Genomic DNA, 27,000 nt, shown 5'->3' on the forward strand with positions numbered 1-27,000 from the left:
CCCTCCCTCGCGCTCTTTGAGATGTAGCAGCTATTTTGTGTTACGCAGCACATCCCACCAGCTACATTTGGAGTTGCGACACCTCCCACCCCGCCCATGGCAGCCATTTTAGGACTGTCACCCACAGCACACCTCACCCCAAACACCCACCCACTTCCCTCACAACCTGCTAACTGTTTAAAAGAGTGAAGAGTTTGGAGAACAGTTTGCAAAAAGAGCCTCCGAAGTATGCCCCACTATCCTTTAAATGTTGCTTAGATTAAAATCAGAAGCAATCAGTGTTAACTTAGTAATCGAGACAAGGGAGAAAGTGTACTTGAACTGGCAAATTAAAAATACTTACAGGTATCAGCTTAGCACCACAAAGTATTTGAACACCTCTTCCAAAGCTGGTATATTTTTAGTCTTCCAGTACTTACATCAAAGGTCTAAGGTCCCCACCCCACCCCCGTGTTTAGTATCTCTAACAACTTCTATTCTTTTCCCCACATATAACTTCAGAACAAAATAATCTGCCTTACATCTGTGCCAGACTACGTAGAGACTATTATCTCTATGGGGGGGGGGATTTTTACATACATTATATTATCTCCTTCCAATTTTTAAATTCCCTGTACAATTTTTCCTTCCCCTCCCTTCCCACCCCCCAATAGCCATTGGAAAGGTTCAAACAATTATTCTCAGCCATGGGCATAGCCTCTTTAGTTTCCACCGAATGTCTTTTGTTCCAGTAGTTTCTGTCCTTTGAAGATAGGAGTTCCATCTGTTCCTTATCGTGGTGGACTTGACCTTCCACGTTGTTTCCTGTGACATTACTGCGACAATGTCCGACTGAGTAAGTTCAAACAAATAACTATTCCATGCCTCTCCTGTCCATTTTTCTCTATCTTTCCAAACTAAAGCTATCGTTGCCTTTCCCGCTAATATCATAGCTTTGAAAGTAAACTGGTCCCCTTTCTCTATAGCCGCATTTCCAAGTATACCCATTGTCATGAAATCAAAGTCTATTGATAGCTTCACTTTAAACAGTTCATTAATGACCTTTGGATTTTATTCCAGAATTCCTTTACCTCTGGGCATTCCCAGTACATATGAGAAAACCATCCCTTGACTAGTTTACAGTGCCAACTGTTAGAATTCAATCCTGCTAACATATTAGCTAGCTGGGCTGGAGTTCTGTACCATTTTAGAATTTTTTTAAATTCCAGCTCTCTAAATTTGCTTACTTTAATATCATCTGTTCCTTTCATTAGGGGACGCAGGTGGCGCTGTGGGTTAAACCATAGAGCCTAGGACTTACCAATCAGAAGTTTGGTGGTTCGAATCCCTGCGAGGGAATGAGCTCCCATTGCTCGGTCCCAGCTCTTGCCAACCTAGCAGTTCGAAAGCACGTCAAAGTGCAAGTAGATAAATAGGTACCACTCCGGTGGGAAGGTAAACGGCGTTTCCGTGTGCTGCTCTGGTTCGCCAGAAGCAGCTTAGTCATGCTGGCCACATGACCTGGAAGCTGTACACCGGCTCCCTCGGCCAATAAAGCGAGATGAGCACCGCAACCCCAGAGTCGGTCACGACTGGACCTAATGGTCAGGGGTCCCTTTACCTTTACCTTATTCCTTTCATTATCCTTTCAACCGTTGATTGACTAACTTGTTCTTCCTGTATTATCTCCATTAAATGGCAATGAATCTCCAAAAGATCAGACAGGTGTCTCTCCCAACCCTGCCTGCAGATGTCAAGGATTGAACTTGCAGCTTTCTTGATGCCAAGCATTTGGTCTCTCAGTAAGCTATGAATCCTTCTAAAGGTAAAGGTAAGGTAAAGGTACCCCTGCCCGTACGGGCCAGTCTTGCCAGACTCTAGGGTTGTGCGCTCATCTCACTCTATAGGCCGGGAGCCAGCGCTGTCCGCAGACACTTCCGGGTCACGTGGCCAGCGTGACAAGCTGCATCTGGCAAGCCAGCGCAGCACACGGAAACGCCGTTTACCTTCCCGCTAGTAAGCGGTCCCTATTTATCTACTTGCACCCGGGGGTGCTTTCGAACTGCTAGGTTGGCAGGCGCTGGGACCGAGCAGCGGGAGCGCACCCCGCCGCGGGGATTCGAACCGCCGACCTGATGATCGGCAAGTCCTAGGCACTGAGGCTTTAACCAACAGTGCCACCCGCATCCCTTATGAATCCTTCTAGTATTATTCAAAAGCACGACTTCTGGTACAAATAGCAATCTGTCACCTATTCTGTTTCTCTAGGCCTACCGATTGTCTGGTATGCAATTTCCTTCTCCGCTTCTTGGGAGTATCTTCTGCTATATATTAATTCTCACAGGGAACACAAACAAGAAGAAAAGGGGGGGGGGAGAACTGCAATAACACAGAGCGCTGACCTTCTGCTGTCTGGCATAGGAAACTCAACTCCAGTCCCAACCTCCAGCATTAGATTTGCAATGATATTTTAGCACTTGAATAGGCTGCGGAACTTGTGTTATGCAAGGTCACACTTCCAGTGTCTCCAACCAAGATGCTAAGGAAATTGGATTACATGAATTGCCTGAAACTTAAGTGCCCTGTGACGGTTATCAAGCCTGGGCATTAAGAGTCTGACAAGCAAAAAAATAACAGTAACCAAACTCACTATGTTAGAAGTGCTACTGGTGCATTAGGCAAAAGCCAGACACGAGCATTACTATTATGAATATTAAAAGTATGTATTAAATCACTGTTCTTCCCAAAAGGAACTAGCAATGCAGTATGATGGCTACAGCTATACTTTGGGAACAGTAGTTTGAATTTCACCTAGCATTTTCTTTTTCTCTCTACCTCCCTCATGGAGCAGTTATGAGGCTAAACCACTACACTTAGCCCTCTGTAAGAAGGGCACGACAGCAAAGGGGCGGGGGAACTAAGCATACCACAATCAGAGATGCAGCCTTCCACATTTCCACAATCAGAGATGCAGCTTCCCCACAATTAGCAGAAATGTCTGAAAGGGTTTAACATGCTTCAAATTCCTTCACACAACAAGAAAGGCAGGATTCGGATAGGGAATGTTCTGGAAGTGCTCAAACATGCTTGAAAATCTTCAGACCTGCATGCTAACTGTGTGAAGATCTGAAGAGCAGCTGGACACATGGCGTGGGACTTGGGGGGTGTACCCCTATCCCTAGGGACGCGGATGGCGCTGTGGTCTAAACCACTGAGCCTAGGGCTTGCTGATCGGAAGGTCGGCAGTTCGAAACCCCGCGATGGGGTGAGCTCCTGTTGCTCGGTCCACGCTCCTGCCAACCTAGCAGTTTGAAAGTGGGTCAAAGTACAAGTAGATAAATAGGTACCACTCCGACGGGAAGGTAAACAGCGTTTCCATGTGCTGCTTTGGTTTGCCAGAAGCGGTTTAGTCATGCTGGCCACATGACCCAGAAAAAAACGTTTGCAGACAAACATCGGCTCCCTCGGTCAGTAAAGCAAGATGAGCGCCACAACCCCAGCGTCGTCTGCGACTGGACTTAACTGTCAGGGGTCCTTTACCTTTACCTTTTACCTTTATCCCAGTTTAATGCTTCACATATTTAGGCAAATGCCTGAACATGCATAGAGTGGCTTGTCAGAAGCTGCTAGGTGATCATTAGAGCCTAGATGAGTTTTAAAACTTTAATCTGCCATCCACAAACCAACATAGCATACTGCCGCCCAAACTTTTTGCCTCAATAAATTTGGAAGGTCATTAGAGGACCGGCTATTGAATCAGCTTCAATCTAAATTGGGGGGGGGGGCTGTCAAGCATAAATTAATTTAGAATTCATTATTAGTTTCTTTAATAATGTTTGGAGGCAAATATGCTGTAACTCCAGCAAAGATACACAGAAAACCTCTTGTTTTGCCCTTCCATGACTAAGTCCTAAGCCTAATTAGAGTAAGATCATTATAGAGGAAGAAATCACTTTTTGAAAATGATACAGCTCAAATTTCAGTGCTTTTTAATCTGGGGTAAATGAAAATCAGGCCTACACACTCAGCATCTAAATAGACACACACACCATTACAAGCCACATTTTGTGGCTCTAATTCTAGGCTATTCTCGCAAATGATAGGTAAATAATTACACTAATTGGCATTTTTTGTATAATTATATATGATAGTTCAGTATATAATAGCTTTTCACAGCATCAAATTACTTACATTAATGCTGGTAATAGTTTTTAATGAAATCTCTGGGGACAGCTTGAACTTGCAGATATAAAGTAACATAGCTTTCATTTTTTTAAATGTGAATACTCTAATTAGTTTTCCTTACTTAACAGTTCGGTGCCTTGAGGCACTAAGGAAAGGGGCCTTCTTACCAAGGGAAATTTTCTAATGTCGTTCCACTGAAAAATTAAATGAATTAGGATGTCAGATATCAGCAGCATTTTACCAGGCTCTCTGCTAATTCTCACAGATGAGAGATTAATCAAAGGCACGTTCCCATCCAAACCACAGCCAAGAACATAACTGAATTCTTCACCCAGCAGAAAAATGTAACAGCGCACTGGATCGAGCATGCTATATTCCCCTTGGAATGTTAACAACTAGTTTAACTTTCAGCAAGCAACATAGAGTAGCTCCTGGGTGGAGTTTATTCTATCAGAATATTCAACACACATTTATATAATTAATTATATATACCGTATTTTTTGCTCTATAACACGCGCCCGACCATAACACGCACATAGTTTTTAGAGGAGGAAAATCCGTAGGCATGCCACCCGTAGGCATTCCCTCCATAACACGCACAGACATTTCCCCTTACTTTCTAGGAGGAAAAAAGTGAGTGTTATGGTGCAAAAAATACGGTAATTATCAGCCACTCAGCCCATATGGAAAATAGTAACAACATTATGGCCAATTCCCACATCTAGGGACCAGCCTGGCTTCATTGGGATGGAGAAGAGAAGTGGGGATGATTTCTCTAGTTTGAGAAATGAGTGCTTAGCAAAAGAAATCTGGTGCTGGACTAGGTGTTCGTAAGGCTGACAGTGTCTGCTGCAATGCGGGTGGCGCTGTGGTCTAAACTGTGGGCCTCTTGGGCTTGCCGATCAGGAGGTCGGCGGTTCGAATCCCCGCAACGGGGTGAGCTCCCATTGCTCTGTCCCAGCTCCTGCCAACCTAACAGTTTGAAAGCACGCCAGTGCAAGTAGATAAGTAGCTAAAGCTGCGGCGGGAAGGTAAATGGCGTTTCCGTGCGCTCTGGTTTCGGTCACGGTGGCCCATTGCACCAGAAGCGGTTTAATCATGCTGGCCACATGACCCGGAAAGCTGTTTGTGGACAAACGCCGGCTCCCTCAGACTGAAAGCGAGATGAGCATCACAACCCATAGTTGCCTTTGACTGGACTTAACTGAGGGATCAAGAGAGGAGAGCATCCTACTCTCCTAAATGTACCCAACTGCTCTTCCCTTAGTCTTTAGTAGTTGGCATCCCTGTGTTAGCATAATCTGTTAAGGCTGTTCCAGTAGCGAGGGGCATATTAATAAGCTATTTTGAGAGAGGCTGGGGTGTGTAGCTAGAACTCCACTTTTTATTTTTAGTTAGTAGCCATGATCCTCCACACTATTAGTAGATAACTTGGGTTGCAAACTTCAACACGGTCCACAACTGAAGGGTAAAACCTAAAACCTGAACTTTCTAGGATCTGATCAACTAGACCATCACTCATAAACATACTGTCAAAAACCATCTTCACTGGAATCAGGTATGAAAAAGTCCCTTGAAAAAGGGTAGCATTCCTGATTCTGACAAACTTAAAGGCCCATCAAGTCTCTTCCAAGTATGACTTAGCCTTGTACGATTTGCACAATGTTTCATTTGTCTTTTGCTGCTTTCAGTTCCTAGAATCAAGAGTATATGCTCTGAAACGGAGAATTCTACTGAGTACCATATCTTCGGATTGACATATCTGATTATTTTAGCCCCACCAATTTGTTCATCACAGGAGCAAACTAGAGCTGGGCAATATCTGGTTTTCAACATTGTGATATATCACCAGCTAAATATCTCAATATTCTGGTATATCACAATGTCTCAAATAAGGATGGAGCTATGTTGCATCGGCTGGCTTCACGTTTTTCCCCACATCATGATTTCTGCATAGCACACATATACACAAACCCCATGATTCGCGATACATTGCCAGGTCAAAAATTATGAAACCAATGTCATAATATTGACTTCGGTTTTGGACAATATATCAATACATTGTTCAGCCCTAGTACAAACTGAGCTCCTAAGGGTCTCACTGCCAGACTACTCCAATTCACCAGAATGCAAACACAAGTGTCAAATATCTAAGACTACTCTTCAAGAAAGCTAGAAAACTCCTCAGAAAGAAACAGAGTTTCATGTTTTCCCTTAATATGCATTATGGTAAGATGTGACACTTCCAAAAGTGCAACATGAGTCATGTACCATGATGTTTAGCTGAGTGATTTATTTTTAAAATAATAATAATAAAATTGGTTCATCAATTAAAAGTCGACCACACGATAATTTGAGAAATATAGTGAATTTTAAGTGCCCATACCCTGGATAGTTCGAGGTTTGTTGGCATTATTGAAGTCACAGATTATCTCCCATTTATTCTGCACCTCCTCTGGTGTCATCGGCTGGTTCTTCTGCCTGACAATGGCTCCTAGCGATCGCTCCCAACGTACTAAGCAAACAGCGATAGGAAGAGATAGCCATCAACTGTTGAAACTTCAGGACCACTGCTTCCTTGTAAAAGTAGTAGCCTTTCCCATCAAAAAAAGGTCTAGATTATCGCTCCCTGCCAAGAACAGAACCTGATTTTTACATAATTCAGACCCCCCCCACGTAGAGCAGAAATTCTAGCTCAGACCTTTAAGTAAGAGAGCTTCGCTGAATATGGCTTTTTTGCCATTTTGTTTATCTGTGTTCACAGCTTGCATCATTTTGAAAGCTTAAAGAGAACAGTAGTTGTAAGAATGATAAAAGCACCTTAGTCAATTTCAAATAAGATCTGATAAAAACACACTATCATTTGCCATCAGTGACCAAAAAGCTGGTCCACATAATATAGAGTGCCCATAAAACACCTGTAAAGGGTGCAGAGATGGAGTTTTGAGGAACTGTTTCATGGATGTACAGTAAACTGCTCCGCTATAAGCCCTTTTAAAACATGTTGGCGGGATTATTGGGTTTTCTTGTTTTTGTTTTTATTACGTATTATGTGTTTTTGCATTGTGATTTTGTGTTGTGGACCACCCTGAGACTTGCGGGTATCGGGTGGTATACAAATTTAATAAATAATTATTATAATAATAAATAATACTATATGCCTTTGTAGTATAAATGTGAGTTCAATCCACAGTTATTTACCAAAACGTAGTGCCGCTAAAGTGGTTTTAAAATGTCTAAAAATACGCCTTTGTATAATTCTGAAGTATTGGCATAAAGGTCCACTACCCTTAATAGGCAACAAATTAAAGTTTCCATATTCTATTTTATGACAACATAAAGATTTCATTTCGTATTAAATTCAGATTCTTTTGTAAGTACTAGACCAGATTGTATAAGACCACTTACATTTTCCAATCCATCCAGCTCCGACCTACAATATAAAATTTTAGAAGTTAATATAACCTCAAAAAGCAAGCAGGGACAGAACTGTACTTCTAGCCATACTGGAGAGAGCAGTATGTTTCATTTCAACAATAGCCCAATTCAGATGATCATATCTTGGTTTAATAAGGAGATTATATGAATATGAGCCTTTTGCCCACCTACTCAACCTCTTCAGTCCTCCTTTCCCAGCTAATCTAATCAAGAAGCCTCTAATTAACTATCATCGCCTGCTTTGTCTGAAAGGGGAAATTATGGTTACTACTTTGTAACAAGTCATAATATTAAACCAGCTTCAACCCTTGGTTGAACATCCTAGCTTGTTTCATAGCAGCTAATCATAGTTTCCCGGTTTTGATGGAACAAGAAACAATGGTTAATAAGAGGCTTCTTGGTTTGATTGTTGTGAAGGCAAGAGCTGGGGAGCTGAACGGGCAAGCAAAAGATTTATTCATTATCTATGTATTTAGCTGAGGTATAATCAGAATGTAGCCAATACGTCAAACAGCTACAGTATATACTCTTTGTGTGGTATTCAATTAAGATTTACTCAGAGTACACCCACTGCAATTAATTAACATGGCTAAGTGAGGTTCGTTAATATCAATAAGTCTACTCTGAGTACAACTTGTTTGAATATTGCCCTTATTTTTTCTGCATTTTGTTTCTTTCACGTGTATCTTTAACCCTAGCATATTATTTTCCTGGCCTCAAGAAAGCTGTTAAGTGGGTAGGCAAACCCAATATCGGGAGTGTAAATTCAGGTATCACTCCCCACCTTATTCACCCTAATTTGCACACACATGTACCTCACTTTAACTCTCATTTCTCAAAGATTCACAGCTGACCATGTGAACAATTTGTGGCCGGGAAAGGATAATACAGGGATATTACCTCAAACAGTCCGCTATTCTCTTGACAACTTTCATGGCAAAGCCAAAGAACCAGAGGAGCCACATATTCTGGCTTGAAAGCATCCAGCATATCTAGGTTAGATGGAGTTTAAAATAACGTAAGTTTGCAAAAATAAAATAAAAATGCTATACACTCTAGAACAGACGTTGCACACCAGGAATGGAAAAACTGCTGTCCTGGGGTTGCTGATGGATTACAACTCCCATCAACCTCAACCATTCTCCATGGCTGACAAGAGCTGGAGTCCTACCACATCTACCACACAGCCGCTCTGAGCCCAGCCTTGGCTGGGGAGGGCGGGGTATAAAGAAAAATTATTATTATTATTATCATCATCATCATCATCATCATTATCTAGAGGGCCACAGTTTCCCCATCCTGGTTGTATATAAAGAGATAAAATACCAGGCTTAACTGATACTCGTAAGTGCATGCTCACATTCATCCTTTGTTATCCTTGTTTCTCTTCCTCACTTCCCCATAATTTTAGAATGTAATCTCCTTGGGGAGAGGGGGCACTTATTATTATTCTTATTATTAATATTATTATTAATATTATTATTATTTTATATCCCACCCATCTGGCTGGGTTTCCCCAGCCTCTCTGCATGGCTCCCAACAGAATATTAAAAATACAACAAAACATCAAACATTAAAAACTTCCCTAAACAGGGCTGCCTTCAGATGTCTTCTAAAAGTCAGATAGTTGTTTATTTCCTTGACATCTGAAGGGAGGGCGTTCCACAAGGCAGGTACCGCTACCAGGAAGTCACTCTGCCTGGTTCCCTGTAGCCTCACTTCTCGCAGTGAGGGAACCGCCAGAAGGCCCTCGGTGCTGGACCTCAGTATCTGGGCTGAACAGTGGGGGTAGAGACGCTCCTTCAGGTCTACTGGGCCGAGGCCATTCAGGGCTTTAAAGGTCAGCACCAACACTTTGAATTGTGCTTGGAAATGTACTGGGAGCCAATCTGCCTCTCTTCTCACCTTCAGAATTTAAGAGAGTTATGCGGTGTACAAAATAAAACATTGCAAGTGATAACTTGCTGTCCAAAAACACCCAGCATGGAATTTTCATCCAGGCATGATAGCACAGAGACAGAAGTTGGGACACATTTCAATGTATCATTCCACCTTTCCTTCGAAGAGTGTTAAATGGTTCTCCCCATCTCCTTATCTTCAGAACAACTCTGTGAGGTAGGTAAGGCTGAGAGTCAGTGACTGGTCCTAAGCCACCTGGTGAGCTTCATGGCTGAGTGGTGATTTGAGTCCCACCTTCCCAGTTCCTAGTCTGACACCCTAACTATCACGTACACCGCATGGATTTTACAAAGACCCACAGGAAGAACAGATGTTGCACAAAGAGGCAGGAAATGGTGAGACAAGCCTACAGAAGAAATATGGTTGCTGCAGGAGCAAGTAGCTTATCAAGTTTTCTGACAAATTCAATAAACGTTGGTGCACACCCTCCCAAATTAGCTTTGCCTATATCAACATTAGTCTGGCATGCAATCTCCTCTTCCTCTTCCTTTTGAAATGTGACGTGATGCAACATCATCACTCTCGGCAAATACATCTAACATGTTTAACATACATACTTTCCGTGGTGGAATTTGGTACTGTGGCACCCTAAGCTAGGCCAAAATTTGGCACCCTCCCCAGCAGCCATCCTTGTCAGTTTGCATTTCTAAGTACAGAAAGTATTGATCTGATGTGTAGAGATCTTTCCTATTCCGTTTAATTCAGGAGTGTTCTGGAAAGTTTCTTTCTGCGTGAGAGAATCTTGCAGAAGGTTCTTGTTTGGGTTATTTCTTCTGGGAAGCTGAGTGCAGCTGGTTTAATCTGGTTCTGCTGACTATAATAGGCCAGAAGCAGCCTGGCTTTCACTTTACTTTATCTTTTCCGTCTCGTTGTTCTGGTGTTCTGTACTGTGTGCTGTAGTGCTAAGGTTTAGTCTTATTACAGTGGTACCTCGGGTTAAGTACTTAATTCGTTCCGGAGGTCCGTTCTTAACCTGTAACTGTTCTTAACCTGAAGCACCACTTTAGCCAATGGGGCCTCCTGCTGCTGCCGCGCCGCCGGAGCACGATTTCTGTTCTCATCCTGAAGCAAAGTTCTTAATCCTGAAGCACTATTTCTGGGTTAGCGGAGTCTGTAACCTGAAGCGTATGTTACCTGAAGCGTATGTAACCTGAAGTACCACTGTATAAGTATTGTAAGTTTTATTTTAAGTGCTGCAACTGGATTTTTATGGACTCTGCCAGTCCTGAATGTATTGGATTTGTGACCATTGTGTTCATTTGCCTTCAGTAGCAGTAAAGCTCTGCTGGATGAAGTAGAATTGCCTTTGATCTTTTTTCTTGGAAACTCTGCAACGTGTTTTAAGTTTTTCCTCCTCTGGAGATGGCAAGACACTTCTGCCGTGCCAGGCTTTGGGAAGGAGGCATGAAGGCTCCAGCAGGGTTCAAAGCCCATCTACCTCCTTCCCAAAGATGGGCAAGAACTAACTAGGCTTTGGGAAGAAGGTGGAAGGACTCAAGGACCCTGTCAGAGCCCTTACAGCTCTTTCCCGTAGCCAGGCAAGTGTTTATGGGGTGTCCTTCGCTCAGCACCCAGTGCGAGGGAACCAGTTGCACTGCCCTAAAACCTCCGATGTCACTTTGGAGGAACGCATGCTGAAGACTGAAATTTCAGTTTAAAAACTCAATAACATGGTGCTCACATAAAATATGCCGGCCCTTATAGGTTCACATTAGAAGTCACCCATGTGGCATTAAGTTGAGTGATGAACAAAAATGTTGGCATCTACTTTTTATAAAACATGCACCGTTTTTTCTGAGCACTTAAGAGGTTGATGTCGACGCCGGGTACACTCAAGTAAATGTCAACTTTAACCTTAATCAGAAATGAAATGGGAGTCTGTGCAGGACACTAAAAGAATGTCTGCGGAAGAAGATGACAAAGTAACACTCCAAGATTAATATATTTAGGAGTTGGGGGAGAAAGGGAACTGGGACTTCACAAATGCCGTTGTATCTCATATTGCTTCCTTGCATTAGAACAAAGGCCATAAACAAGCAGAAAGACATATCCAGTTAAAGATGATACAACTATAGCTCGCTACAATTCAGGGGGGTGAATCTCACACACTATGTCCTGAACAGTCTTTTCTCCCTATTTATGAGCAGGTAACTTTGCTTGTATCAAATGCGAAGCTTTTAACTGCTTTCTTCTAATGCAGGAGCATCCAAACTTTTTTCAAAGAGGGCCAGATTTGATGAAGTGAACATGCATGAGGGCCAACCAAAGTTGTTGACCTTTTTTAGGATTGAAGTTGTTGAGCGTTTTTTAGGATTTTACCCTGGGGAAATAAACTGCCACAGGGGCCGGATTAAACCAACCGGTGGGCCACATTAAGCCCCAGAAGCGGGTGCCTGTTCTAATGGATCGGTGGCCTGTTCTAATACTGCTAAAAGTGGCGAAATTATTTATTATTTTTAAAATAGGGAGATATTGGAAGGTTTGCAGCAGCCACTGGGCTGAATCGCTCATTGAGGAACTGGGTTCTGAATTATTAATACAAGACATGAAATAAATATATTTCCAAAGTGCATCAATGCAGAACATTGCGCTTTATGCGTAACTCCAAGTGACAGCACATCAAAGACCAAAAGCTTGATTCCGAGTCTTAGCGGTCTGCGTTTGTCTTTGGAAGACAAGAGGAACGATATGAAGATACAGGATTAAAATGAGCTTCACACACAAGCACATCTATTCCAGCATCGCAAGCATCATGCAATGAAGCAAACGGAAGACGCTTTGAAATCACCACAATCAGCAGCACTGGTGGTCTCATACAGAAGCAGTCAAATCCATCACTGCCAGGCAAGAGGTGGTCAAAAGAGGTGTGTCTCCAAACAGGGGGCAGGATATTTTCTCAGGCCTCGCTTTCACTGAGCCTAGACCTATTTAATCCCCAGCATGCTTTGTGAAAATAAGTTTTGAGTTGTTCCTCAGTTGTTGTTTGGAAAAATAAAAGCATGTGCTTCTCTAAAAGTCTTATGCGGCACTTACGGTGAGTGAGTTACATAAATTTGTTCCCTTTGAAATCTAGGGAAACTGGAATCAGCTCATCTCTATGCTACTTGAAGGACTAGACCAAAAGTTTAATCTAGTTTACAGTTCCATTTACCGTATTTTTCGTTCTATAGGACGCACATTTTCCCCTCCAAAAATCAAGGGGAAATGTGTGTGCGTCCTATAGAGCGAATGCAGTCTGCGCCGCTAAGCCCAAAGCCAGAACAGGAAGACGGAGCACTGCGGAGCGCTCCGTCTCGCTGCTCTAGCTTGGGGATGGCTGCGCGCACAGCCTCTCCAGGGCAGCGGGGCGCTGCGCTCCAAAGGCTTCAGGGATCTTTGAGGCTGGCGGTGGGGGAAAGCAGCGCTTCCCCCCACCGCCAGCCCCACAAGCTCTGGTGAATGTACCTTGAATGCACCTTGTTTTAGAGGGGGAGAACAAGAAAAAAAAAATTTCCCTGTTCTCCCCCTCCTATAATCCGGTGCGTCCTATGGTCCGGTGCGTCCAATGGAGCGAAAAATACGGTAATCCCAGACACTGTGTTGTCAACAACAGTTTGTCCAGTGATCCAGGAAAAGGTATCATTACTGCAAAAGAGAAAGAGACATGCTGCTAATGCAAAATTTCTTATCACCCAAAGTTAAACGACCAGGTCCAGAATTTTGATTTTAAATATTATGACAAAGAGCCAATGGTAGATCTATTGTCTGTTACAATTTTTTCCATTCTTTTTCTCTCTCCTTCTTTTCAAAAAAATCTGCACTAGCTAGGGACCAGTCAAAACAAATAACATTTCAAAACTTGAAGTTCTAGTGTGCTCTTGATTCAGGGTAGTTAGGGGACACACCAGACTGTGGAACAGTGGTTAGCGTTCTGGGTTCAAATTCCCACTCAGCCATGAGGTCACTTTGGGCTGGTCAACAACTCACAGTCTAACCTACCACACAAGGCTTTGGTGAGGATAACATGGGGAGAATTATGTACACCACTTTGAGCTCCTTCGAGGAGAAGTGGCATATTACTAACATAACAAATAAAGAAAAGGAAAAAGGAAAAACATTTGACCCTGTGATCCTATGTAATTTTGCCACCGTTTCGGTGATTTAATGACACATCCAAAGCTCACCTGAAATGGAAGAAATGTCAGGAACAGAAAAGTAGATGGGCAGTTCTGTGATATTAAATCATCCACTTTGCTAATATTTAGATTGCTTACCCTGAGGCATGACAGTCTGCGTTAGCCGAGATCCTGCGGTGGGAGCAATGGTGTTGCAATGGATATTGTACTTTCTGCCCTCGACTGCAAGTGTGTTCGCAAGACCCAAAAGACCAAGTTTGGCAGCGCTGTAGTTTGCCTGGCCAAAGTTGCCATATATCCCAGCAGCTGAGGAAGTCATAATTATTCTGGAAAACAAAAAGCAGCGAATTCCTGCGTTAATATGTCATGGCAGAAAACACTTTGAAAGGGGACAAGGGGACTAGGCCAGTAAAAGAAAGGAAATGAATCCTGTAATGTGAGAGGGCAAGTCAGCAAACAGCACCAGGCTTTTCACATAGCGGCAAAATGATTTCTCCTCTTATCTAGTAAGAGAACAGCCAAGTCATTTAGCCATGCTTGGAAGTACAAATAGGAGATATTCTGCTATCTCAAGGTAGCGTCCCACAAACTATTGAAATGGCAGCGATTAAGAGAGACACTTGGGTATGTTACCATGATTGCTCATAGCAAATTTATTCTCACTCAGCCCCCTGCCCCTGCCTGGCCATTTGGGGCAATAATATTGGCTAACCTTAGTACAGGGGTTGCCAAGAAGGTGCCCTCCAGATGTTGCCAACTTTCATCATTCCTACGCCAGCATGTCCGATGAGCAGGGATGAGAATTGTAGTCCAATAACATCTGGAAGGGACTATGTTGGTTATCCCTTAGGGGGCTGTTGTATGGAGGACAACTAGAGAATACCAGTATTCAAGGTTCCTCACATGCAAGTGCTCTGCAGCTATTACGGTTTTGATGACTGTCTACCACCTTAGGGTTCTTTTTCCTTTTTAAAAGGAAAGATGAATTCTTTTTTTAAGATTAAAGTATCACAGATTTTACAGAGAAACAGGTGGTAACATAACCACAGAGTACTTTAACTCTTATTAATTTATTAATTTAACAGAGTCTTGGATCCTTCCGGCAGTATGTTCAATGACCAATCCAATCTACTCACCTGCCAAAGTTCTGGTTTTTCATATGGTTCCATGCAGCTCGGGTTACCAGGAAAGACCCCCTCAGGTGAACTTTGTGAATTATATCTAGAAAGAATTCAAGCAGTTTAATGCGTGTGTTTCCTGAATGAGTGAAGGCAGTCAATTCTAAAGTGTAATATGGACGCTTTTCTTTGGAACAATGGCCTGGAGTCTGACTAGCCTTCTGTGTTACTTCTCATGCAGCTACAGTCGGTCCCCCAACAATCCAGAACAGATTTTCAAAGGGTCTGCAGAGTAAATGTAAGATCTGCAAAAACTACCATAATAGCTTCTGTTGGAAGAAGGATCCTATTAGTGGAACTCTGCTCTGCTCCATCAATGGAACCTCAGTTTGGATCTAAGCCAACAGGATGAACCTTCAGTCTGTGAGTTTAATTAGGCCCACCAAGGCTTCCCATTTGGCCTGCAACGTCTTTTCAGCCAAACCCAACACCATATATGACATCAGGTGTGGGGCAGGTAAATATATGGCTCAGCTGAAAGAGGAATTTACAGGTACTGATGATCAACAACACCTGGAAAGTTCTGTGCTAAACACTAGAAGATTATCAGGTCTTATGAAGAGCTGTGCACTGGGGTTCATAATGCCCAATGATCAGCTGACCTTTGGCACTTTGCAGGCTGTGCCTTCAGCCTCACTGTTTCATTTCAAAGTATGTGGGCAAAAATGGGTCACCTGATGTCACCATTGCATCAGGTGATTGACAGGTGGCTGGTCCACCTACCTGTCAAACATGGGGGGGAGGGTGTTGGGAGATAATGATATGCCCCACCAACCATATTCTGTTCCCCACCACTGATCCATGTCATTGAGCTTTGTTACTTAGTCAACTCACCCCAGTCTTCATCACTAATTCTAGCGAATGAACGGTCCCTCAGTATCCTAAATAGAAGAAAAGGAAGCAAAATCATCACAGCAGTCACAACGTCATGAATCTGTGGCAGAAGAAAAAGGGTTTGTCGTTCAGATCTACTTACCCAGCATTGTTGATAAGTATGTCTGCAAAATAAATGCACACAAAATGTCATATAGATATATACACGCTATACATAGTTTTGATATGCATGCTAAAATCTTTACTACTACTTGAGTTGCATTAAATTTTGCCTTTAGCAAATCTGGCCAGTCCTGAGACACAGAGAGAGTACATTTCAGGAATGCAAAATGCTTGCACTTGTTAAAGGCTGGAAGTGACTCCAGTCTCTGGCTGCAGCACATTAGGTTGGTATAATAACAACAACAACAACAACAACTATAATAATAATAATTTTATTATTTGTATCCTGCCCATCTGACTGGGTTGCCCCAGCCACTTGTAACAGACTGGCAAGAGAGAAAAGAACGCCCCACATTTTTGTTTGGAATGAATGAACAGTTACTAAAATTTGGGCAAACGAAAGTGCTTCTTGGAACGTAAGTGGCCTAACAGCCTCATTCAAATTCAGGGGCACTTGCATATCTAAATGAAGCAATGGCTCTCAAACAAAGGACAAGGACATGCTGATGCTTGCTATCCCAAGCATTTGCTAGAACAGCAAGTCCAAGGTTCAGGCCGCCAGACAACTTAGCATGAATATATAATGCTGCTGCAACGTGAAAAAGAGTTAATTCAAATGCAATACTCCTTACGTATTTTGAAGTGGCGCCATAAAACTTTACCTTGCCGTTTTATGCATCTGTGTAAAGGTAAAGGGACCCCTGACCACTAGGTCCAGTCGTGGCCGACTCTGGGGTTGCGGCGCTCATCTCGCTTTATTGGCCGAGGGAGCCGGCGTACAGCTTCCGGGTCATGTGGCCAGCATGACTAAGCCGCTTCTGGCAAACCAGAGCAGCGCACGGGAACGCCGTTTACCTTCCCGCCAGAGCAGTACCTATTTATCTACTTGCACTTTGAGGTGCTTTCGAACTGCTAGGTTGGCAGGAGCAGGGACCGAGCAACGGGAGCTCAGCCTGTCGCAGGGATTTGAACCGCCGACCTTCTGATCGGCAAGTCCTAGGCTCTGTGGTTTAACCCACAGCGCCACCCGCGTCCACAGTGACATTCAAAAGTGTACATGGCTGGGCCCTAATGAGTAAGAGATTAACAGTCCTGCCCTAATCACAGTAGCTTCAGGACAGGACTCCTCAAATGCCCTGATGCCCACATGGTGCTCCAGGTGAGCTGAAATCCTCCCTCTTCTCAGGGAGGGAGAAGGATGACAGAAGGATGCCTTCATGCAGCTGTCCACCACTCAAGTGGATACAGAAGCCTTTTCATGAGCTGCATCTGAATGATCAGGGCAGCCATGTGGGAGCTAACCCCCTAAGTCTGTCCTAAACCTCCATTTAGGACAGAAGCACCCTGTCTCATTAAAAAATAATAATCATACCTATCCTCCCAAAAGCATCCAGTGCAGTTTTCACAAGCTTCTCGCCGGCTTCCACTGAATCTGCAGAAAGAAGTCATAGAAAAAGAACTTAAAACTTCAATCAGCAATGAGAATATTCTAGTTAGATAGAATACACCCATGCTGGTGGAAAGCAGGACACTAGAAAACCTGAATGTGATCCCTAGAGGCCATTACACATCAAATTTTGCTCACGCACGAACTATCTGGGCTATGCATTTGCATAACCAAGTTGATTACCATAGACAGCAGTAACTCCTTGCGACTGCAGCTACTGCGGTTTCTTCCTGCTGCATCCAGAGACATTATGCATTATGTGGATAGACCCAATAGCCGAAATGGGGAAGAAAACACCGGCTTGGATCCTATGAGCCTTTTGGGTGAGTGGAAGCCACTTCTGCTTGTTCATAGCAGGAAGCGCCAAAACCCATCCCAGCTGCAGCCCCTCCGGCACATGCCATTCCAGAGGGGTCTCCTGGCTCTCAGAAGTAAATTTGCAGAGAGGCACCAGGGGGTATGAAGCAGGAAAAAAACCCTGCTTTGCATATGGCACAATGTGTACTGCTGTTGTCTGGATCCAAGCCACTGTATGAGCACATGTCCTTGGAAGGTAACACATATTTAAGATCCTGAACCAAAAAATAAAAAATAAAAGGCTTAAATGTGGGAACAAGGAGCCTTTTGAGTGGTTTTTAATGCATCAAATATCTCCCGATGCCTGGGCTTCAGACATCACCATCTAAAGCAGGCTTCCTCAACCTCGGTCCTTCAGATATTTTTTGGCCTACAACTCCCATGATCTCTAGCTAGCAGGACCAGTGGTCAGGGATGATGGGAATTGTAGTCAAGTAAGCAACATATTGCTTTATTATCTAAGGATAATTGCATGTGTCAGATGGGTAAAATGCTAAGCTCATTTAAAGCACCAGACTATGATCTTCAGTTCCTTGCTGTGCCTTGAAGCTAGAAGGACATGAATCAATAAATCTCACGACACGTTGCAGGTTATTTTCTGACGTTCTTCTGACACAAGGGTCAGCCTACATCGTACAGTTGCACATGCATTTCATAGTGTTTGCCATAGTCTATGCAGGTAGATGGGAGCTGCAGGTAAATACATGCATGTCATGTGTGTGTTACATTTGTGTGTGGACTTAAGCCTTTATAAAATGCAAGATTGGAAACCACTTTCAAAAGGCAGCGGCGTGCGCTGCGAATAGAGAACAGTACGCTCATCCCATGGCCACTAAGAAATTACCAGATAGATCACAATGAAGCAGCACACAGATGCTTAAAGAATAAAGAAACAGAGCTACCATTTAAGGACTCAGCATAAATATTAGCCTTCATGACCTGCCCCAGGTAAGCTAAACGTGTACGTCTTCATTTAATGCAACAGCATACAACATGCTTCTGAACAGCACTGGGTGCAAAAATTATAATTGTTGGAAAGTGAATCACACTTACATAGCAGCAATGAATCGCATAACTTCAAATCCTTCTAAAATGTGTGGGCTTATTGTTCATGGCTCCACATTCTGACTTCCTAGTCACAGCAGACCCAATAATATTGGGCGCTCTTAACCTTTCAGCTGGGTGACAATAATTCCCAAACTTTTCCCCCCAGTTCTGAGATTAGGAACAATTGGCAAGCAAAATTCTAGGAAACCACTAATCGTGCAATAGTCATTTAAAACTTCATTTATGATTATATATAATTTTGCCAAAAATGTCAGACCCTTCTAAGAACCTCACCTGGATTTACATATTTCAAACGTTAGAAATAGTAGCTTTGTCAACATGTGTTTTCTTGGGCAGGGGAGAGGCGGGATAGAGATGAGAGGGGAGAAACATACCATAGTTGGCCACTGCTTTTCCACCTTTGGCTCTGATTTCTTCAACAACATTGTCAGCAGCTGACGAGCTCTTTCCATGTCCCTTGAAGTCACCTCCGAGATCATTCACTGGTTATCAAACAGAGAAGATTGTAATGAGAATTAGGACCAGCTGCTGCAACCTAGGGTAGGGCCAGACTTAAAGATCAGCAGTGCCAACTTAAATAAAAGATTGGGGGGGGGGAGGTAATCCCCGCCCCACATAATTGATCAAATGTTGGGGTGCAACCTACAGCATTTAAATGGCAATGCCCATCAACTTTGGGGAAACCCAGGGCCCTCAAATATTTTATTACAGAAGGCCAAAGGGGCCTGGGCCCCTAGGAATTGGCTCCTACAGTATGTTGACCATGACTCTGGGGTCAGATGACACTCTAAGCTAAACCTTGGCATAGTTGCCATTCTGTGTCCGTATAGTTAAAGCTATGGTTTTCCCAGTAGTGATGTATGGAAGTGAGAGCTGGACCATAAAGAAGGCTGATCACCGAAGAATTGATGCTTTTGAATTATGGTGCTGGAGGAGACTCTTGAGAGTCCCATGGACTGCAAGAAGAGTCCCATGGACTGCAAGAAGGGGACGACAGAGGACGAGATGGTTGGACAGTGTTCTCGAAGCTACCAGCATGAGTTTGACCAAACTGCGGGAAGCAGTGGAAGACAGGAGTGCCTGGCGTGCTCTGGTCCATGGGGTCACGAAGAGTCGGACACGACTAAACGACTAAACAACAACAAAAAAGCTCAGGGGTCGGAGCAAAGCAAGAGTGAGCTCCCCACTGGGAACTACGACTGTGCAAAAATGCCAGAAAGTCATACTTATCAAGATGTGTGGGCCAGACCTAACATACAGTGGTACCTTGGTTCCTGAATGGATCAGTTGTCGAACAAATCAGCTCCTGAATGCCGCAAACCCGGAAGCTCCTGCAGCCAATCAGAAGCCGTGCCTTGGTTTTTGAACGGTTTTAGGAGTCGAACGGACTCCTGGAATGCATTATGTTCAAGAATCAAGGTACCACTGTATATGGGTCAGAATAAGTACACATTTAGTCTGCCAATGTTAAGTTTTAATCTGGGATAAGGAATTTGTGGTCCTCCAGATGTTATTGGACTGAAGTCAAACAACATCAGGAGGGTCACAGGTTCGATGTCCTTTATTTAAACTAACACTTCCTAGACTGAAAAATCATGAGCAGATGACTCTGGGACATTTAATGTAATGTTTCTGGCACAGTGAGCTTTTGTGTAATTGGATACCTGTGCAAACAGGGAAGGCTAAGACTACATATAAACTTTGAGCTAAAATTGTCAGAAACCCAACAAGAGCTTACAGGGTGAGCGAAAGTATTTTCAGGACCGTATGAAGGCCATCTATTGGCAGTCTCTGTTTAAAAAGCACACTCAGTAGTTAAAACAGGAGCCCCCAATATCATGGATGTATGCAGTTATTCTGCAAAATCTTATTCTTTTCTTCCCCTGCAGCACACTAATTAGACTTCATAGCCAGGCAGAAAGAGTTTTATTTTCATCATTGCAATTCAGCGTTTTTGAACTGTAAGAAACATGCATGGATCATTTGCATATTTTCAGACATATAACAAGAGCATGCAGAAAATCCAGGTTACATAATAATAATGCAAAGCAGCTCATCTTGGAGGAGAGCTCAAAAAGGAAAGCAAATTGTGCTTGTGGATATGTATATATATCGTATTTATGAAGCAGGATTACCCCCATGTGGTCAAACTAAATAATGCAATTTAACATTTGCCACTGTGTTCAATAATTCTTCAGGGTTAATGAAGTACATTAAAAAGGTGTCCATAAAAATTTGTTCTGAAAAATACACAGAATCAGGGGATAGCATAAAATTAATATCCTTTTGCAGACACCTCACGATCTGTTTAAAAGCATTTTACTAGCCTAAGTGTTGGCTAAGGCTGCATCCCAACCTTACTTTACCTGAGAGTAAGCTCCACTAAATTCAATAGGACTTACTTCCAAGTGGACCATACTAGAAACCAATAAAGAATACAGATTCACCAATGAGAAGTGGAGCACAGTAGCACAACTTTAAGCCAGGTGTTCACAAACAAATTTACTGAAGGGAGACTGATCTTTGATCCAACAGTAAACGGAATCACATGCATGTGACAAATTACACAGACTGAGAGCTCTAGTGAGGTGTGTGAGTTGCAGATCTCCACAGATGATAGCAGCTAGAATTGCATAAAACAACAAATGTAAGGGAAACCTATAGAATGTTAGGTAAAAGGTAAAGGGACCCCTGGCCATTAGGTCCAGTCATGACTGACTCTGGGGTTGCGGCTCTCATCTTGCTTTATTGGCCAAGGGAGCCGGCGCACAGCTTCCGGGTCATGTGGCCAGCATGACTAAGCCGCTTCTGGCAAACCAGAGCAGTGCACGGAAACGCCGTTTACCTTCCCGCCGGAGCGGTACCTATTTATCTACTTGCACTTTGACGTGCTTTCGAACTGCTAGGTTGGCAGGAGCAGGGACCGAGCAACAGGAGCTCACACCATCATGGGGATTTGAACCGCCGACCTTCTGATCGGCAAGTCCTAGGCTCTGTGGTTTAACCCACAGCGCCACCCACGTCCCTTATAGAATGCTACAGTAAGCTAAAGTTCTGATTGTGTTGTTCACTCTTTTCAGTTGTGATAGAAGGAGAGGAGAGAGGGGTAGAGTGAAGAAAAAAGTCTGTATCTCAAATTTAATTACTGTACAGTGTAATCCTATATATGTCTACTCAGAGGCAAGTCTCATTGACTTCAGTGGGTAAGAGGGTATAGGACTGCATTCTGGTATTCAGAATCATACTGCCTTTGGTCAAAGCACAGCTATCGCTACTAAGGGGAACAGAAAAGGCTTCGAGACTGCCCACTCTAATGCGATGACACAAAAAAAAATCAAAGCGGTTTCCAGACACCGAGAAGATTTAATGTCCTCCGTAACAGAGCTTGCAAGAGGAAGCCTTGCCAGTTTTAATTCTTGATTTCACACCCTGTTTTTCCCCCCACAGCAAAATTCATTCTGCAGTAGCCTTGAAGCTGAAATAAGGAAAGTCGTGTCAGAGGAAGCTCCAATAGATGCTCAGATCGCAAAAGCTAAAAAAGGAGACTTCACAGGAGACAACGAACAGACCTCTAGTCAAACTCATTTAAGGACTCTTCCTATGACCTAACAGCACAAAGATACCAATTACAGTGGTGCCTCGCAAGACGAAAAGAATCCGTTCTGCGAGTCTCTTCGTCTAGCGGGTTTTTCGTCTTGCGAAGCAAGCCCATTGACGGATTAGCACTATTAGCGGCTTAGCGGATAAGCAGATAAGCAGCTTAGCAGCTTAGAAAAAGGGGGGAGGGGAAAAACCCCGCAGGAACTCGCAAGACATTTTCGTCTTGCGAAGCAAGCCCATAGGAAATTCGTTTTGCGAAGCACCTCCAAAACGGAAAACTCTTTCGTCTAGCGAGTTTTCTGTCTTGCGAGGCATTCGTCTTGCGGGGTACCACTGTATAAGTGGGTACCATTTTTATTGTTTAATGAATAGATTTATTGAATGTTCCAATTTTTACATATACTTCTAACATCAAAAACTGGGAGTGAAGGGGTGGGTGGTTATTTGCTTGCACGAGGCTTAAACATGCATATCTCTATTAGCATTCCAAATGTCAAAATGGGTATTGATTAATTGTAAGGGAGAGCAGTAAGCTCTGTAGCTGATAGACAGATGGACTGACAGGCAAGGATTATATTTCTGTTTCGTGCCAGTTTCAAGTAGCCATCTTAATAATAATAATAATAATTTTATTATTTGTACCCTACCCATCTGATTGGGTTGCCCCAGCCACTCTGGACGGCTTACAACATATACAAAAACCTAGCAAAACATGAAACATTAAAAAACTTCCCTATACAGGGCTGCCTTCAGATGTCTTCTAATGGTTGTATAGTTACTTATATCCTTGACATCTGATGGCAGGGCATTCCACTTGGAGGGTGCCACTACCAAGAAGGCCTTCTGCCTGGTTTCTTGTAATCTTACATTGACGGAAACTGCCAGAAGGCCCTCAGAGCTGAACCTCAGTGTCTGGGCTGAACCATGGGGGTGGAGATGCTCCTTCGTGGATATAGGGTCTGTATTCTTGGCATCTCTGGAAACCCACATTGAAGGACTAATTTTATTTATTTCCTTTTTATGTTTATGGTGCCACCTGCCTTCCATCACTGACCCCAAGGCTGTATACATGAGATTCCCAGCTGTTACCCAACCAGGCACTAACCAGTCCCAGACTTGCTTAAGTACTGCAAGGCCTCACGTCCCATCAGACCGAGACTTGTACAACTCACAAATGAACTATGCGTATATAGAAACTATGCGCTGAATATATTTGCAGTGTTCTGGTCTTCCACTTATAAAACATTGACAGTTATGCAGAAAACATATGGCATTAAAGGCAGGACCTGGGGTAACAACAATAGATCTCCAAGTCATCTCTGCTGCAAATGTCTAGGATTATTTCCCAAAGGCTAACAATTGTTTGGAAGTTGTCAGGGAACTGACATCTAAAGCGCCGCAGGTGCAAAGGCTCCCTGAGGTTGAGAGAGCAGTAGCAGCGGAAGAGGGAACCAGTAGAGGGCGAGCAAGAACTCCAAGGGAAAGTGAGTCGGAGGGATGGCTCAGAGACGCTTCAAGCGAAACCAGTGGGGAGGTCTCAGGACCTCCTATAGGGACACCCACACCTCGACGGAAACTGTCACGCCGAGAGGCCAGACGACGTGTTTCCGTTAAGGAGCTTTTATGTTGGAAACGTTTCCGAAAGCAGCCACTTTCGGATTCTACTAGTGATTGACGCAGCCATGCTGGAGGGGCTCCGTCACAGGCAGAGGTTTGAAAACCTGATCAAACTCTGAGGGACTTGCATTTTACGCACAAGCAGCTCATCGTCCCATCACAGCAATCCGAAAGACACCGAAAGCCAGCTTGTGCAGAGAGAAGCATCATGAGCAACCCAGCCGGAACCGGGGGTGCAGGAGCAGCTGGAGGGGGTCCAAGCCTGGAAGAAAGGTACAGAGCGTTGGAGATCCAGTTGGCGCTGCAAACGGCGAGGCTTGAGGAGAGGAGGGCTCAGGATGCAGAAAAGGGAAAGGAGAAAACCACCCCGCTCGCCAGAAAGGTGCCAGGATTGGTGCAGAAATTCGGGGGGGATCCCAGGAACTATCATGCCTTTAGAACAGAGATGCAATACGCTCTAAACTTGCAGTTTGATGACTTCCCCGACGAGGAATCGCGAGTGGCGTATGTGATTGGCCATCTCGAATCCGGGGCGAAAGATTGGGTTAGACCCCTGATGGCAGCGAATAATGAGATCTTAAAGGACACGAGGAAGTTTTTTCGTGCCATGGACCTGATGTTTTCCAGCGATATTGAGCAGGGGGTGGTGCGAAGGCAGTTAATGGCTTGCCAGCAAGGAAGCAGATCTGTCCGTGAGTACTGGACTGAATTTACTATGCTGATTCATAAATTGGGGTGGGACCTATCGGCGGAGCCCATCCAAATGCTTTTCGAAGAGGGGCTTTCTTCAACCGTCAAAGATGAGCTTTCCCGGGGGCCCAGGGCGGAGTCTATGGACCAATTAACCAAATCTGCGCTGGCCATAGGAGCGCGCCAGGAGGCGAGGGCTTTGGAAAGGCGGGAAGGGAAAGGAGACCGTTGGAGGGAGTTCCGCATTCCAGACATTCCAGAGCCATCTTTCCCGCCGGCAGAGCCGATGGAAGTTGGAACAGCGCGGGCGCGCGCAGTTTCAAATCCCAGTGAAGGGCGGAAGAAGGAGGGAAAGAGCGCCAAGAGATGTTATCTCTGCCAACAGCCAGGGCACTTTGCCAGAGTCTGCCCACAAAGAAAGGAATGGCAAGGGATGGCAGGAGCTGTTGGGGGAAAGGAAGAGGAAAGCAAGGAGCAAGTAAAAGCCAACGCCTGGCTGCCACCGTCGGGGCACAGCAGCCAGGCCAAAGAGCAATGAAAGTGCCCATGCCAGAACATCCCAGACCTGCTTTAGTGATAGAGGTGTTACTAGAACTGCCAAACGGACACCCACTAAAGGTCAAGGCGCTTTTGGATTCAGGCAGCTCCTGTAATTTCATGAGTAAGGAGTTTGCAGCTGAGCACCAGATACAGACCATCCCTTTAAGTAACCCCTTGCAGGTGACTACGATTGACGGCAGAGAGCTGTTGGGGGGAGAAGTTAGCCAACAGACTGTCCCGATGATAATGAGAGTGGCAAGGCACACCGAACAGATAGCGTTTAATGTGGCCATCCTGGGAGGAGCGCCCATCATTTTGGGGATGAGCTGGCTGGCGCTACACGATCCGCTAGTGGGCTGGCATCAGAGGGTGGTCTCCTTTGGGTCAGCGCATTGCCTAGAACACTGCAAGGAGGGGAAGGTCTCGGGAGGAGACAGAGTCACCCTAGCGGGGATGGAAGTGATGGGCAAAGGGAAGGTGCCCCCGCAATACGCAGATCTGAGCAACGTATTCAGCGAAAGGGAAGCAGACAAACTGCCACCGCATAGACCCTTTGACTGTCAAATCAACCTACTCCCAGGGGCCCAACTCCCAGTAGGCAAGCTGTACGCCATGTCAGACAGGGAGATGCAGGAGCTGAGGGAGTTCATTGACAAAAACTTGAAGCGAGGTTTCATCAGAGAGTCCCGAGCGGTGGGGGGCAGCCCAGTGTTTTTTGTGGACAAAAAGAACACAGACAAACCGAGACTGGTGTGTGACTTTAGGGCCCTCAATGCAGTGTCGGAGCCCCTGGCTTTCCCTATGCCCCGAATTGACGACATTTTGACCAGAGTAAGGAAGGGAAAGATTTTTACAAAACTGGACCTGCGGGGGGCGTACAATCTGATACGCATAAGGAAGGGAGATGAATGGAAGACCACCATGTTTACCCCTTTGGGAGCCTTTGAATACCTCGTTATGCCCTTCGGTCTACAAGGGGGCTCCGCCTGTTTTCAAGCTTTTATAAACCACGTTCTGGGACCTTTGCTCTACAAGAACTGTGTGGCCTTTTTAGACGACGTGTTGGTGTATTCGGAAGATGAGGAACAGCATGTGAGGGACGTTCGAGAAGTGTTGGGCAGGCTGCAAGCCAACCAGCTGTGGGTGAAACTGGAGAAGTGCCAGTTTCATACCAAGGAGGTGGAATTCCTGGGGTACCGCTTGTCAGACAAGGGATTGGCCATGGATCCAGGCAAGGTTCAAGCGGTACTGGAATGGAAGACACCGAAGACCAAGAAGGACGTGCAAAGATTCTTGGGGTTTGGGAACTTTTATCGGAAGTTCATCAAGAACTTTGCCCACTTGACGGCGCCCATCACCGACTGCCTCAGCAGCAAGAAGAAATTTGTTTCGACGGTGGAGGCGGATCGAGCCTTTGAAGAACTGAAAAGGGCTTTCGCCTCGGAAGAACAACTTCTGCATGTGGATTTACAAAAACCCATGAGAGTGGAAACAGATGCATCCGACCGGGCTATAGGGGCGGTCCTTCTTCAACCGGGGAGGAGTGCGTCGGAGTGGAGACCGTGTGCATTCTTCTCGCGGAAACTGAATAAGTCCGAGAGGAATTACACGGTGTATGACAGGGAACTACTTGCCATTCACGAAGCATTCCGGAGGTGGAGACATTTATTAATTGGGGCACAACACAAGGTGCAAGTGTGCACCGACCACAAAAATTTAGAGTATTGGAGAACAGCTCGAGTGCTCAACCAACGACAAGTGAGATGGGCACAGGAATTCTCCAAATTTAACTTTGAGATTTGTTATGTGCCAGGCCCAGAAAACGTCAGGG

General features: G+C 44.4%; 2 protein-coding genes across 2 annotated transcripts in view; both read right to left on the minus strand.

Moving 5' to 3' along the window:
- Positions 1-27,000, minus strand: part of LOC309379943 (craniofacial development protein 2-like) — a gene marked incomplete at its 3' end in the record, with an annotated part of 444,433 nt that overhangs the window by 379,951 nt on the left and 37,482 nt on the right. The window lies entirely within an intron of this gene.
- Positions 1-27,000, minus strand: part of HSD17B4 (hydroxysteroid 17-beta dehydrogenase 4) — a 76,401-nt gene that overhangs the window by 38,461 nt on the left and 10,940 nt on the right. Inside the window, exons 3-11 of the mRNA XM_081930558.1 lie at positions 19,097-19,204; positions 17,223-17,282; positions 15,831-15,852; positions 15,689-15,735; positions 14,813-14,897; positions 13,815-14,002; positions 8,503-8,594; positions 7,573-7,597; positions 6,551-6,679 (exon numbers count right to left, since the gene is read on the minus strand). Of these exons, the coding sequence (XP_081786684.1) occupies positions 6,551-6,679; positions 7,573-7,597; positions 8,503-8,594; positions 13,815-14,002; positions 14,813-14,897; positions 15,689-15,735; positions 15,831-15,852; positions 17,223-17,282; positions 19,097-19,204 (756 nt within the window). The remainder of the gene's footprint in view (positions 1-6,550; positions 6,680-7,572; positions 7,598-8,502; positions 8,595-13,814; positions 14,003-14,812; positions 14,898-15,688; positions 15,736-15,830; positions 15,853-17,222; positions 17,283-19,096; positions 19,205-27,000) is intronic.

Source organism: Podarcis melisellensis (genome assembly GCF_964234715.1).
Source record: "Podarcis melisellensis genome assembly, chromosome: 11".
Classification (NCBI taxonomy): domain Eukaryota; kingdom Metazoa; phylum Chordata; class Lepidosauria; order Squamata; family Lacertidae; genus Podarcis; species Podarcis melisellensis.